This window comes from Eleginops maclovinus, chromosome 5 (genome assembly GCF_036324505.1).
Source record: "Eleginops maclovinus isolate JMC-PN-2008 ecotype Puerto Natales chromosome 5, JC_Emac_rtc_rv5, whole genome shotgun sequence".
Lineage (NCBI taxonomy): Eukaryota > Metazoa > Chordata > Actinopteri > Perciformes > Eleginopidae > Eleginops > Eleginops maclovinus.
Genome location: NC_086353.1, coordinates 24,630,374 through 24,644,598, shown reverse-complemented (window position 1 = coordinate 24,644,598; position 14,225 = coordinate 24,630,374). Strand labels below are relative to the sequence as shown.

Genomic DNA, 14,225 nt, shown 5'->3' with positions numbered 1-14,225 from the left:
ACAGATATTGAGAAATCCACATTTGCCAACGTGAATATAAAACACAAATATTAACTCTGCAATGTTCACCTTTGGAACCTAGTTTTTGTCCATGGACATCCGAACACTTTTCACCCTCTGTCTGAAACCAGAGCTCAGTCTGCTCTCATTGGTTAGCTTGCCGGCTCTGTTGCCATTGGTCAACTGCCTAGAGATGTGTTGAGGATTTCTTCGCCCTGAGTATATCATGTACAATGTGTTGGAGTGATAGCCAAAAGAAGAGCAGGTGTTACATCAGGGATTTTATCCTTTGCAGACCATTTACATGCACCAAAACCTAAATAACAAACTACAGGAAAGGGGAAACCCCCAAAAAGCATAACAGGGCCTAGGGTTTTAAATCTTTGATAGCTCTTAAAATGAACATTAACTAGTCAGATGACTGTGGTATCCTAGCAACAAAACAAGTATAAGACTGATCAGTTTCCATTTGAGGTTTCAACACAGGGATGTCTATGGATGGTTATAGTTCGGCCTCAAAAATGTGTGTGGGGTCTTGCATTATACCCAATGCTGCTTTTTTTCCTTGGTCATCATCTTGTTCTGTCCTCGTGGGCATGAGCACGACTAAACAGCCAATGGGCATCACTCTAACTGACCACACATATTCACACCTTTAAAGGTCACACACAGTCTGAAAGCTCCTATCAAACACTCATCGCCTGGAAATAATACAAACCCTTTGTTGCAAAATGCATTCAAAAACAATGTCAGCTTTGAGAAGTTGTGCGCTGTTGATTTGTTTATTTATTTGATTCTCTCCTCCATCTGTGAACCCTTCTGTCTCCGCTTCCCACATACATCCAACACACATTCTGGCTGTATCCAATCACAAAAGCCGTTAGATAAGAGAGTCACGACGTCCCTGGCGGACTTTACCTGCTTTACAATACGCTCAGATCTCTCTCAACCTGCTTCTCTGCCTTCTTTCCTCACATTATATTGCAGTCTTTTTCACATAAGCACACACACACACACACACACACACACACACACACACACACACACACACACACACACACACACACACACACACACACACACACACACACACACACACACACACACATTCATTCCTTCTTTTTAATCTCTCTTGGGGTTCTCTTAGCTTGATCCTATTCACAGTCTCCCTCTGAGTCTTTCACAGTGAGTACCCACCCCCCAAGTGGGCAAGCCCGACCCCTTGGTGTCTGACATCATGTGAAGTCGAGCTCTGCTCAACTCACCAGGGGGGGGGCTCTGGAGTTAGTCTCTGTTATTGAAGGAATCATTTCACTGTGATGGCACCTCGGCAGTTGCTTTGTGCCCCCGCTCCACAGAGATGAGAGGAAAAGACACAGCTTTACAGCACCAATACTCGGGGTGGCCAAACTTTGGCATTTTGCTCGATATAAGAGCAAGAGTTTTCCCCTTTCAAAGCAGTACTCTGTGACCATGTATACATCTTGTATCAAGACTAATTGTTTATTGATCCAGACGAGGTTAGAGTAGGCGTTAGGCGCTATAAAGCACCTTTTTAATATTTCTGCCTGGTCAGTATCAATGCTATCAAACATGACACAGCACAAAAAGTAAGAGGTGCCTCATCAGTAGTGGCAATAGATCCAGCTTTATGAGGCTTCCATTACCCTTCACTGTTTCATCACATATAGTCCAAAGGTGAACAACAGTTCTGTTGAGGCTCATAGTTCTATGGATTGAGTGCGTAGATCTTTTCATTTCTTTTTTGACGCAGTGCTAATCTCATTCCGAACACTTCTAATTAAGGTATGATAGGGTCTTCTCGCAAATATTGACTCAGAGTGTTCATGAACAAGAGTATCAATTGTGAGTTGTACTTTAGGGTCTCAGACACTGCTTGAGACTGAAACTGATTGTAGCATTGGTTAAATGGTTCATGCTTGCAACAATATATAGAATATTGGACTGCCTTACAAAAGATAAATGCAGTAACTGCAAAATGTTTGTTTTAGCCTTCAAAACCATTTGCAATGATGAACTAGTCTAATGAATGAATATATGATTTTAAAGGTAACTTCCCCTCAGCAAATCAATTAAATTCCTGATGTTTCAGAGGCTAAGACCGCAGCTACTGGCACTCTGCTAAGCTAGGCTAGTTAGCTTTCAGCCACATTTATTTAACTGCTCTTAATTTTTCCCCTTTTAATGAAATGATTAGCTTATGTTTATATTGTAAACAAAGTCGTTGCTGAGTTTTTAAATATAATCAAATCTATTTCAAGAAAGAAAAGTTGGTGAACTAGATTTTGCCAGTTAGCGTTATCAAACTAGTATGGAGTCTGTTTTGTCTCTATCTTCAACATGTGTTTTTTGAAAGATCTATGCTATGATACTGTATTTTGATGATATATTATGGTATGAGTATTTTGTAAGTTGGAAAAACAGAAAGTCAGATTGTGTTCTTAAATAAGTTTTGACCAAGGAAATGTGTTTGCTGTGGGCAATATAGCCTAGCATTTTCTGAATGATTATAACAAACAAATGAAAGATACTCTAAATATGTATCATTTGTAAATATGAATAAAACAGGATAACATAGCCCCACTTGTATGGATAAAACAAGAGATTATTACAAATTGAAAATATGACACAAGCCTTGACTCCTGAGTGCATTTTCTCAACATTTCATCCATCACCAGTATCTCTCTGTCACTTTACCAATACGCTGTCCTTTTCCCTCCTCAAATGCACTGGATACTGAGCAACGATATGAACTGCTGAGTGTTCATCCTTGGTGCTGACTTGCCAAACACCTTTGGCAAGCACTCAAAGTACTCAGGAGCTGGCAGGCCCTCCTTCTTATACAGTAGGCTGGTACCTGCCAGCAGCTTCACAGCTGTGATTATTTGTCACTTAGAGGTGGAAATGGGAGGTTTAGGGCAGGGAAAGGTCAGACGTGTGTAGTTAGATGTCATTTACATGGCTGCTGATGGACTTTACATGCCAGCTGACAGACTTTGGTGCCAATAGTATGCTGTAAAATTCAAGATAAGTGCTTATTGATTAGCAAGATATGTACTACTACTGTATAATAAAGTGTCAGTTTATTTAAAAATAATGGTATAACTATTCTTTTGGCTTCTACCTCAAGACAAGTTCTTGGCAGTCCTCCAGTGCACAAACTAATGAACATCAAACCCCAGTGGAGACAACAATGGTGGCAGTGACATTGTGTGAGGACATTTCTGGGGTGGGGGGGAAATTGGAAGAAACAACATAAGCATATATTGACTTTTCTTTCAAATGTTTCCCAATGCAATCAAAGACCAACTTCTTTGAGCACTTTGACTGAAACCAGTGATTTTTCAAATGTTTCTCTGATTAGGGTTGTCATAGAGAAAAAGTGCCTTGTTAAACCATGACTGTTGGCTCGCTTCATTTTGAATTTCAGAGGTTACAAGACAAAGTGAGTAATCTAGTGCACAGACCAGATAAATCCCTAACAATGCGGATCACAAAGTCTTGAAGTCTACTATAATCTCTTAGATACACAAACACCTCATTTTCCGTGTGAAGCATTGTCGGGTATATTACAGAAAAGGCTCAGAAGCACTTTATGTCTCTTGTTTCCATTATTACCTATATAGAGAGCTGCAGGAATGAGTGCTAAAAACCTGTATGAGTAAGCGGTTTACCACTTCTGGTTCCCTGTCAACAATATTTGGTTAGATGCTTTCAATAACATCTGTGGTTTACACACGCTTAAGAGATTGTCCCAGAAAATGTACAACACAAAATACAGTGGATACTTCACTTATGAAATGCCTGTTGAATAAAGTGGCACTGCAAACAATTGCAGACTACCAAACGTCATCTCCCCGAACATTAGCCACCTTTAGCTTAGCAGTGATCATGTTCAGCCATTAAACAGTTATTAGTTCCCTTATAGTCCAAAGCCTTTTTTTTGCAATTTCATTTACGCTTCAAAAATCAGAAATATGGTGTTGTTTTGTACATGCAAATCTCATGAATATGTTTGCCAAAGATCTTATTGGCTGCAATATTCTGAAATCAAATGCAACAATCCCATTGCTTTTTGTGGACATAGCCTTTGCTAAGCTAACCTCTAGCTAGGCCAACAAAAATACATAATTACTGAACCATCCTATTTGTTCATTAATTTAAATCGTATACTCAGACAGGAATGACTCTCTTGCTCACAGTAACCGTAATATGTGTGAGCAAGCTTGTTTGTGTTCTCTCACACACACACACACACACACACACACACACACACACACACACACACACACACACACACACACACACACACACACACACACACACACACACACAGCTTAATGTTCATTATCAGGCAGAAGCCCAGGTACAGTAAAGGTCATTTCCTCAGCTTTGCTACAGTGATTACTGTTGCGTCGTCTTGGTCTCTGTTCGAAAGAGATTTCCCTGCTCTCATTTCCAGGGCGCTCCCACTCTCTTGTCCCGGAATACCTAGAAGATGATTTTTAAAAACCCGACTTCGAGATGGTGTTTTCTGTTGAAATGGATGTATGAGGACTGGGGTTAACAGTTCCTGTCTCTATCTCAAAATGTGCGTAATGTGATATTGTAATGCAGAACACTTGTGACCATATGTTGGTGTTTTGACACATTGTTTAGTTGGAAACACATAAACAAAAAGAAAAATGAATTTTATTCATATGTCAGGATAACAAAATATTAAAATGAGTGTTTTACCTCCACTAAGAATAAATAGTTTGATACTGGAACTGCTCCTACAGCACCAAACTTAAATTGACAGCTGCACTGATGGAGGTTTTCTGTAACTGTCCAAGTCTGTTAACATTTTCTCTTCCATAAGCACTGCCAGAGCGCATACCTTGTTCCCTTTAGTGTTTACTTCCTGTCTTTCTTCTTGTCTTGATCTCTCTGTTCTCCAGCTCTGTGTCTTTCACCTCTTTCTTTCTCTTGCACTCTTTCTTTATTATTATTCTCTTTTTTTGTCTTTATTGCAGACCGTTAAGCAATTCAAATCATGTGCTCTACATTATGATGAAATTGAATCAACTGATCTCAAATCTGACTCCTTTTTGATTTGAAGGCACATTCCTTGATCAGAGCTTCCTTAGCAGCGGACTGCTATCAAAAAAGAGCAAACCACTGAGTGTCCAAATTGACAAATCAGAATCAAGTATTCGACTCATCTGTGTAAGCACTGTCAATGACAATGTCATTATTGTCTCAAACCAGAGCAAAACGCTATTTAGTTTTACGTTTACGTTTTGAATGACTCATAGTTATCAGATTTCTTGGCATACAGCTGATATGAAGAGCCACTGGATCTGATGTTTCTTACATAAAGGCAAAAACCAGCTGACTGCATACTGGTGGAAGTTTGCAGGTTAACAATATTTAAAAAACTGATTGTTTTGAAATGTTTTAATTAATTAACCAAATGTTAGCAGAGGTGGCAAACTTTGTTCTACTTAAGTACTCTACTATCCAACCGCTGCCTCTGGGATCAGTGTGTCTCTGTACTTGCATCTCACATGTAATCTAAACAAAATGTCACATCCCCTCCGCTTCACGCTGCTCTTGGCCTTCAGTATCTCCTCTTTTGTTCAAGCGCACATGAATATTCAAACATGCACTCATTGTCAGTCTCTGTGAGTAAGTGCCTAAGTGGCTGTTAATGTCAATTTCTTCAGATGAGTTGTGATAATACTACTGAGCAGTTGCCACTTGGTGCTCTGAGTCAGTGATGGGACATACAGTGAGCGTGGCTGACACACTGCCATCTGTGTTGTGCTGTGTGTGATGCAGGATCCCTGGCAGGCTCAACGACAGACGCACTCCCCTCGGAGAGCTCAACTGGATCTTCACCGCCATCACCGACACCATCGCCTGGAACGTGCTGCCTAGAGGTGAGGCTACGCACACACTGGTTTAATCAAATATCCCCATTTTATTTTACACAACCAGTTTACTACAAAGTGAACTACTATTATTATAAATGATAGATACTATGGCTGCACAATTAATCGATCAATCAACAAATCATATTGTATTTATAAAGCACACTATCACAGATTAGATTACACATTTGTCTCAGGAGGCTTTTCAGTTTATACAGAACACGACACCCTCTGGCCTTAGACCCTAACAAGGCACAAGGAAAGAGTTCAAAAATATTCCCGGAAATAAATTGGAAAGTAATGGCAGGAACTGTCAGGTTTCAGTGGAGATTAACAGGACGCAAATGCAGAAATAAGGAGGGAGGGATACTAAGTATAACCAAAGGTGAGTTTTATTTTGATAAAAAGCTGTTCCAAAAAACTTGAACACAGGGCAAGCAGGCAAAGTACAACAAAAAGGAAAAGAACCCAAACAAAACTATACCAAACCAGATGGACGCAGGTGGACAAAGGAGGGCAGACAAGAGGTATCCAAGACATGACACAGGGAACCAAATCACAGGAAAAGCGACGACGAACCGTCAAGGAGCACAAGGGAAGACAAGACTAAATACACAGGGACTAATCACAAGACAACACACAGCTGGGGAGGGGAAGCACGAGGGCAACAGATGAACACAATGACGCAGACACAGGAGGGCTAACACAGGAAGTAACAACACCAGGAGAAACTAAATGTCAAAATAAAACAGGAAACTGAATACAAAAACTAAGATTGTGACAGTAACCTTGAGTAGAGCAACAGAGGAATCCCTCTCCCAGGACAGACAGACGTGCAATTGATGTTGTGTGTATAGATTTAAAAAGATAATATATCCAAAGGATAGACATCACAATGTAAACATACTGCATGGAAGAAAAAAAAGAAGATGGATCCAGGTGGGTTTAAACGATCCACCTGGTGCCGGCCAAAAATAATAACTTAGGCTCAGCAAGAGGTATAACTATAAATAATCAAGTTGTTTTCCTCATGTTCAAAAGGGGCAAGAAGAAGCATAACAAGTTTTCTAGTCCTGCCCCCTCTAACAAACATCGTTCATCAAAATCAAAGTTCAGTTCATAGTCGTCAGTGGTCATGATATTTGATTTGTTTAAAAGAAAATCATCTCTTTTTACAAATTAAAAAAATAAAATAATAATTTCTACAGGTAAACCAAAATCGTCTAAGACAAAAATAATCCGGAAATCATCAGTCCTGCTCATAACCATTTAGAATTTGGTTTCTGAATAGTTGTTTGAGTTTAAATACAGCTGCACAGTATTTCTGCTCATCATTGCAGTTATTCCACAGATTAACACCTTTTGTTGGGATGCAGTGAAGTTGGGAATTTGTTCGTAAAGGTGTTTTTTTGAATATGCAGTTTCCTCTCAGCATGCGTTTGTTTTCTCTGTGTGAACAGTCCCTGAATACTGTGAGGCAATTGTTGACTTGCGGTTCATGATCAAGAAGTATCCTTCAATACCTGCAACCTGCCAGGTGGGAGATACCCAAACTCTGGGGATGATGCTACAGAAACTGAGTTAGCAAGATGCGTTGTAGGGGAAGGAGTGCATACAGAAAAAAGAATAAGGGGTGAAAAAAAGGAGAGGAGAAAGTCCCCCGACAGTCTCAGCCTATAGCAGACAGTCTGAGCTTATTTCAGCTCAACTAGGAGCTGGTTCACAGTAAGCCGGAGCCAGCCCTTGCTGTAATCAAGAAGGAAAGTGTTAAACCTGCTGTTGACTGTTAGATGATGTCTGCCTCTGGAACACAAACTGCAAGGATTACATTCGTCCCACACCCTCACATCTGATAAGGAAAACCTAAATGAATGTGTAAAAAATGGGAAAATCCTTGGGGAGAGCTACAGAGGAGGATCCCTCTCAGGCGAACAATAGGTGTTGTGTGTAAATTTTAAAAAGAGCTGACTCAAGGCAAGCCATAAGCCTGCTCTTAATTGTGGAGAGGGTGTCTGCCTCCAGAACACAAACTGGAAGCTATTTCCACAGAAGAGGAGCTTGATAGTTGAGGGCTCTGGCTCCCATTGTACTCATACGTATCCTTTTAGAGGCTCTAGTAACCACTTATAACCCTGCATTTTTGGAACGCAACGCACTTGTGTTGCAATATAAACCAGGAGTTCTTTAAGAATGAGATGGAATCAAAATGGTATCATAATCGCAATATGGACCAGAGCAATATATTGAAATAGCATGAAGCACGATATTTGGTTACAGCCAAATATTTTTAGTGTTAAAATACAATTTGAATTGAATATTTGTGAACTGCAACCTTCCCTCCCTGATAATGTGAGTAATGTTTCCAAAATGATCAAAAGCTAAATATCGTGAATTGGAATATCACAACCAGTTGTTTTTTACCAAATCGTGCACTCCTAATAAAAACAATAAGCAAAACTTTGAAAATAAGCCCCTAATACTGCTGTTCCCAGTGTTGAAAGTGATAAAGAGACACACTTTTAGAGAAACACTTATGCTTTATGTACTGTTGAAAACAATCTTTATTTTTTGCCATATTGCCTGGGATAGAAAATAGAAGGACCCTCGTGTTGGAGCTCTCAGGGAGCCCAATTTAGGGCACCTGAATAAGAACAGCAGTGAAGCATCAGCAGTACTAAACTTCCAGAAGATCCCCAGTGGTTGGAAATAGTGAAGACGTTGATATAAAAAGCAAGAAGTGCTGGTTGGGATTCAAAAGGAGATTAATTGTGTTTAGAGTTTCTAGTGCAGTAATTGGGGGTATCATTCTAACATGGAGACGGCAAAAGCAAGGTAAAACACACACAGTCTGCGACTAAACACTACCCACAGGCCCTCACACACTCCTGTTTTTGGACAGTTAACTTTTGCATGCAGCACATATCTAATGCTCACCTGTCTTTTATATTCAGCACACACACACACACACACACACACACACACACGCACACACACACACACTCACATTCGAAGACTCCTATGAGACAAACTGTTTCCCTGCTCGAATGGAAATGTGACAATGCTGATGGCTGCCAAAGCCATTTAAACCCAGAGGCTCCGCCGTTAATGAAGCGGCACAAAGAGTGGGAATCCCTGTAATGAAGGCACTGCACACTTAATCCACACACACACACACACACACACACACACACACACACACACACACACACACACACACACACACACACACACACACCCCTACTCCCTGGCCCCATTAAAGTGAATAAGTGAATACATTAATAAGTTGATGAAACTCTGATCATGACCCAATCTGCATATCACTGTCCTCTATATTCTGTAAGCACACACACAAGCTAGCCTGTTTTTCTCTCCAAAGTAGCCACTGATTAAACATCCTTCTTTTACCCGGTTTATTTTATTTCACTCATTCACAACAGGCCTCATCTTTCCCACTAACACCTGGCTTTTGTCTTCAGGGGGAAAGGTTACAATCAAAATTCCTTCCAGGGACGAATGTTCTTGCAGTAGTTTTTCATATGTATTTGCTCCAGCTCCTGCAAAATTACAGAAATACCTGTGAAGTGAATATATATTTTTAAATCTTTATTTTTCTCATACTGCCTGTGCTGCAGCACCTCTTTTCACCCTCTGTCTGAAACCAGGGCCCAGTCTGCTCTGATTGGTTAGCTGGCTGGCTCTCTGGTGATTGATCAACCACTTAGAGATGTTCGAAATGTCCCGCCCCTTAGCCTATCTTGTAAAATGTGTTGGAGTGCTAGCCAATAGAAGCGCAAGTGGTATAAAATGATGTCAATGTCCATTTTTTTGGGTCAAAACATATATAACACACTACAAGAAAGGGGAAACCCCCCAAAAGCATAATAGGGCCTCTTTAAAATTCATTTGCATCCTTGCACGCAAAACACCTCAAAATTTCAAGAAAACTGTACTTGACAAAAGACCACTGCCTTTTTTGTACTAATCTTGGTGAAATGTGTTTTATAGTCCTGTTTCTCCTTTCATTCAGTAGCCTTACCGGTCTCTGACGTGAAGCCTCATTTCCATCCTGCCTTTCTGTCTCAGATTTGTTCCAGAAGTTGTTCCGTCAGGACCTGCTGGTGGCCAGCTTGTTTCGCAATTTCCTGCTAGCCGAGAGGATAATGAGGTCGTACAACTGCACACCGGTCAGCAGTCCCCGCCTGCCCCCGACATACATGCACGCCATGTGGTAAGACACACCAACAGAGCATCATGCACACAGACACAGACGCCCGAGAGCGGAAGGCAAGAAGAGGAACATCACAAGGCTTTGCTGTTTGTTCATACACACTGAAGTTAAAGGATGAGCAGAGTTCATCACAGATACATTCTCTGATGAGACAACTTCTGTTTTTTATGGTATGCTGAGGATATTTATTAATCTAAATGCTTCCTTTTTAACAGCCAGGGAGGTATAAAATAAATGTATTCAACTCGGGCACTTATGAGCAAACGGTAGGTCTGCCTCTGGGCTTATTTACCAAAGAAGTTATTGCCTCTTTTATTGAATAAAAACTCCTTTCCAGAAGAGATTTCCACTTTTAAAAAACAACTGGTAACAATGTACTTTGTGTTTCTGTGACTGTTTAGTTTGGTTGTGTCTTGTTACCATAGGTAAATTAGATAACACACCTTGTTTAGCCAAAGTGAGATATTCCTAGCTGTGCTTTCAACTTGGCTTTAAAAAACTTAAAGCAATACTGGGGAACATTGCTTTATTATCAGCTCTGTCCATTCAGCACAGGTTTAGCCATATACGGGTAAAGTACAGAAATTAGACAAAATATTCAGAGGCAACTTCCTATATGTACGTCCTGACTCTTTCCATTTTGATTGGAGACGTCAATTCGAGCACAGATTTGAATCCTTCTGTCCCATAGACTCAAAAATTCACAATCCATATATCTTTTGAACATTCTGACACTAAAATTACATTTTTTCAAACTGACAAATTTGTAGAAAATGAACTTTGGCCGCGACCGGTCTATGTCTCAGCAACAAAAATCACAACACAATGCGCTGTGTTAGCTAAACCATGTCAACATTTTAAGCTGGCGTATAGTTACAAACTCCCTAAAAAAAAGAAATGTAATGCCAAATGTGTTTTTCAGCTGCATAATTATCTCATATTATAAAATGTAAATAGATTAAACCACATATTAGATGACAATAAATTGGAACCATTTCATAAAATTAGCATAGCTTGTAATGTGTCATCTTTTTATGTAGCTTTGACTAATACATCTAGACTTTGGTATAACAAGGAGGTAGTCTTCCTGTTGGAGGCATTACTGAAAAAAAACACAGATTTTCATGACAATCATTTTCCTGACTCTCATTCTTTTGACTCAACAAAACCCAGATGAGTCTTAGGGGATCTGGTGGCTAGCTTGCCAGCTAACAAATTGAAACAGGACATGTATTAACAGTTGAAGCAAAAGATTGTCCTATTTGCTTGGAGGCTAGCTGTTCCCTGCATCTGTAAATATCCTGGGTCAATGTCTTCTTACATTACCAGGGCTGACATAAAGATGTATCCTCTCCTCAATGATGAAAATTGATGAGTATTTGCCAAAATGTCAGAGTATTGACCTGTGAAAATGATGTGAGAATGGAACCCAGATAGAATTATGGATACATAGAAACAAATACCGATCTTACTGTACTTAACTTGATTTGTTTCAAGTTAATATTTCGTAGCTGCGATATTTCTACTGTATGTTGCCAACAGGAAGTGAGCCGTCATTCAGCCCAGCAGGCTCATGCTCATAGGATTCCTTTTACTGCACTTAAATAAGCAATACAACAGCCTGAAGCATCACAGTCAGACCTCGGATGTAGTGCGTCATTTTCCACTTAGTTATACCAATCAATTCAAGTTTTTAAAAGAAGCACAAACCCAGTCCATCATCCATTTAAAAGCACAGCCAGAATGTAGTTAGCGTTCTTCCCCAAGCCACATTCATTACACCAAACAGAAGTACATGTGTTTTAAAAGTCACAACTCTCAAAATAAATACTGTTAAGGAAGCGTGAGCCAAAGCATGTAGGTGTTTAATGTGCTTCTGCAAAGCATATGCACACACCTCGTTCACGCCATCGTTTCCTTGATTTGGTATCTTGGTTATTTCTGTTTGTTGAGGATTGCCGGTGTTGCTGTACGTGTCGCTCGCAGCAGAGGCACATCCTGCAGCTTCTTCACTGACAGCAGCCGTATGAAGAGCAGGCAGTGACTCTTCACACGCACGCACACACACACACACACACACACACACACACACACACACACACACACACACACACACACACACACACACACACACACACACACACACACACACACACACACACACACACACACACACACACACACACAATGCAGCCTAACACCTCCACCTTTGACTGAAAGCTACACACTAACCTTATCTCTGAGGATGTTGAAAGACATCTCTAGCTGTAAACATGGTAGATTCAGGTTGTAAGCAGTGGTATGACAACAAAATGAGACCATAAACACCTATAGGTCCCGTGTCTACTATACATACAAAAAATGACCTGTGATGATCTGCTTATAGCTTCTGATAATAACTTAAACATATTAACAATGCTTCAATTCAATTATGACAAATAAAACATTTTATAATGCATTGTAAAGTCAATATTTCACAATGGCTTGTAATTAGAATGACTTCCTTGCAATTTAAAATATTATTATTTTTATTAGATGTTATGTTTCGCATCGTATTGATCATAAGGCGTGTAATTATTTTGTCACAAGATGCGAGATCTTTGACTAAGAAAAGGTATGTTTTCATTATTGTTAAATTAATTGGATAACTTCAGGTTTTTTATTGTTTAATAAGCGGTGTTCCCTGCCTCCCTGCTTCAAAACTTGGTATTTTGACCCTTCACTGTAAATATAAATGAACACAAAAATGACTTGCATTTGCCAGAAACATATTATAATGCAAACAGTAGTAACACATCCGAATCATTTCAATGCACCATAGTGTCACAGGTCGTGAATAGATCAACTGAGAACTAGTTTCCTCATTTGGACCTAACTGTGAATGATGACATTTTAATTCCAGTAATGTAATATCTCCCTTAAAATATATATTGATCATAGTAATATAAAAAGAATTGAAAGTAGTTTCAAAAAACGTAATTCATTTTTACTTAAAGTAAAAACCACTCTTATATCTGTCTTAACATCAGAAATTACATTTACCTGACATAAATCCCCCATTAATCACTGTGGGTAATTTCATAATATAATGCATAATACAGAATATCATAATTTAATTACAAAATAACATAATCTATTGATATAGGCACTAATATAAATGAACTACATCCTTACATGTAGTTCATTTAAAATTTCAGATTTGTCATATATTCTTATCACAAGAATTATATACAGACAAACAGAAACACTGAAAAGCCATTGACTTTATTTATATTTACATCATTAGGTGATCTCGAGGTATTGACAGATATAAAAAAAGCATGCTAACAAGAAAACCTAAAAAGACCTTTACAGTTTCATGTAATTAAGTTGAGTATCTGAAAAGCAAATCAACGCTTTAGTCGTAATCTCGTTAACAGACCAAATCCAAATATTCAGGACTTAGGATTCCCAGTTTTCCTATAAAATTTGCTTAAAACTTTAATGGCTGAAAAGCCTTCAACTTTACTTGCTCCTCCACCCCGTTTTGGAAACATTATCTCACCCTCTATCTCCCTTTAGTTACACAAATACCTCTGCCACTATTTGTTGTCTCTGTTTTTGCTCTTCTTTAAATGCCTCCCTCCATCTCTCCCACTCATTATCTGGCCCGTGTAAGAAATAAAATAGAGCTCTAACTCTCTTGGCCTGCAGGAGCGACTTGTTGTGTAACACCCTGGCATCACTGGTTGTAAAGAACACTGCTCCTCCAGCATAGTCTTTCTCTCTCGCTCGTACCCATTATTTTAGATTGAGACTTTATTGCATTTTACTGCCAAAGAAATTGGGAGTTGCACTATGTTTCACAGCAGCACATGCAGTATTAAGCAGGATCGACAGAGGGATGTTTTAAGGGTGTTGGAAACAAGACTGAGGGAACAATAAAAAAGGGAAGTGCCAGAGATAAAAGGCGAGTAGAAAAATAAAAGTTTAAATCAGCCGGGGGGGGGGGGGGGGGGGGGTCGATGCTGGTGCCCTAACACAAACAGCCATTGTTATTCAAATGGAGCAGGATATGGCAG

At 39.5% G+C, this 14,225-nt stretch overlaps 1 protein-coding gene across 2 annotated transcripts in view; it reads left to right on the top strand.

Moving 5' to 3' along the window:
• The window catches only part of rptor (regulatory associated protein of MTOR, complex 1), a 224,229-nt gene that overhangs the window by 115,017 nt on the left and 94,987 nt on the right, over window positions 1-14,225 (top strand). For both annotated transcript variants that reach the window (XM_063884304.1, XM_063884305.1), the window contains exons 9-10: window positions 5,845-5,945; window positions 10,020-10,164. In XM_063884304.1, coding sequence (XP_063740374.1) covers window positions 5,845-5,945; window positions 10,020-10,164 — 246 coding nt within the window. The remainder of the gene's footprint in view (window positions 1-5,844; window positions 5,946-10,019; window positions 10,165-14,225) is intronic.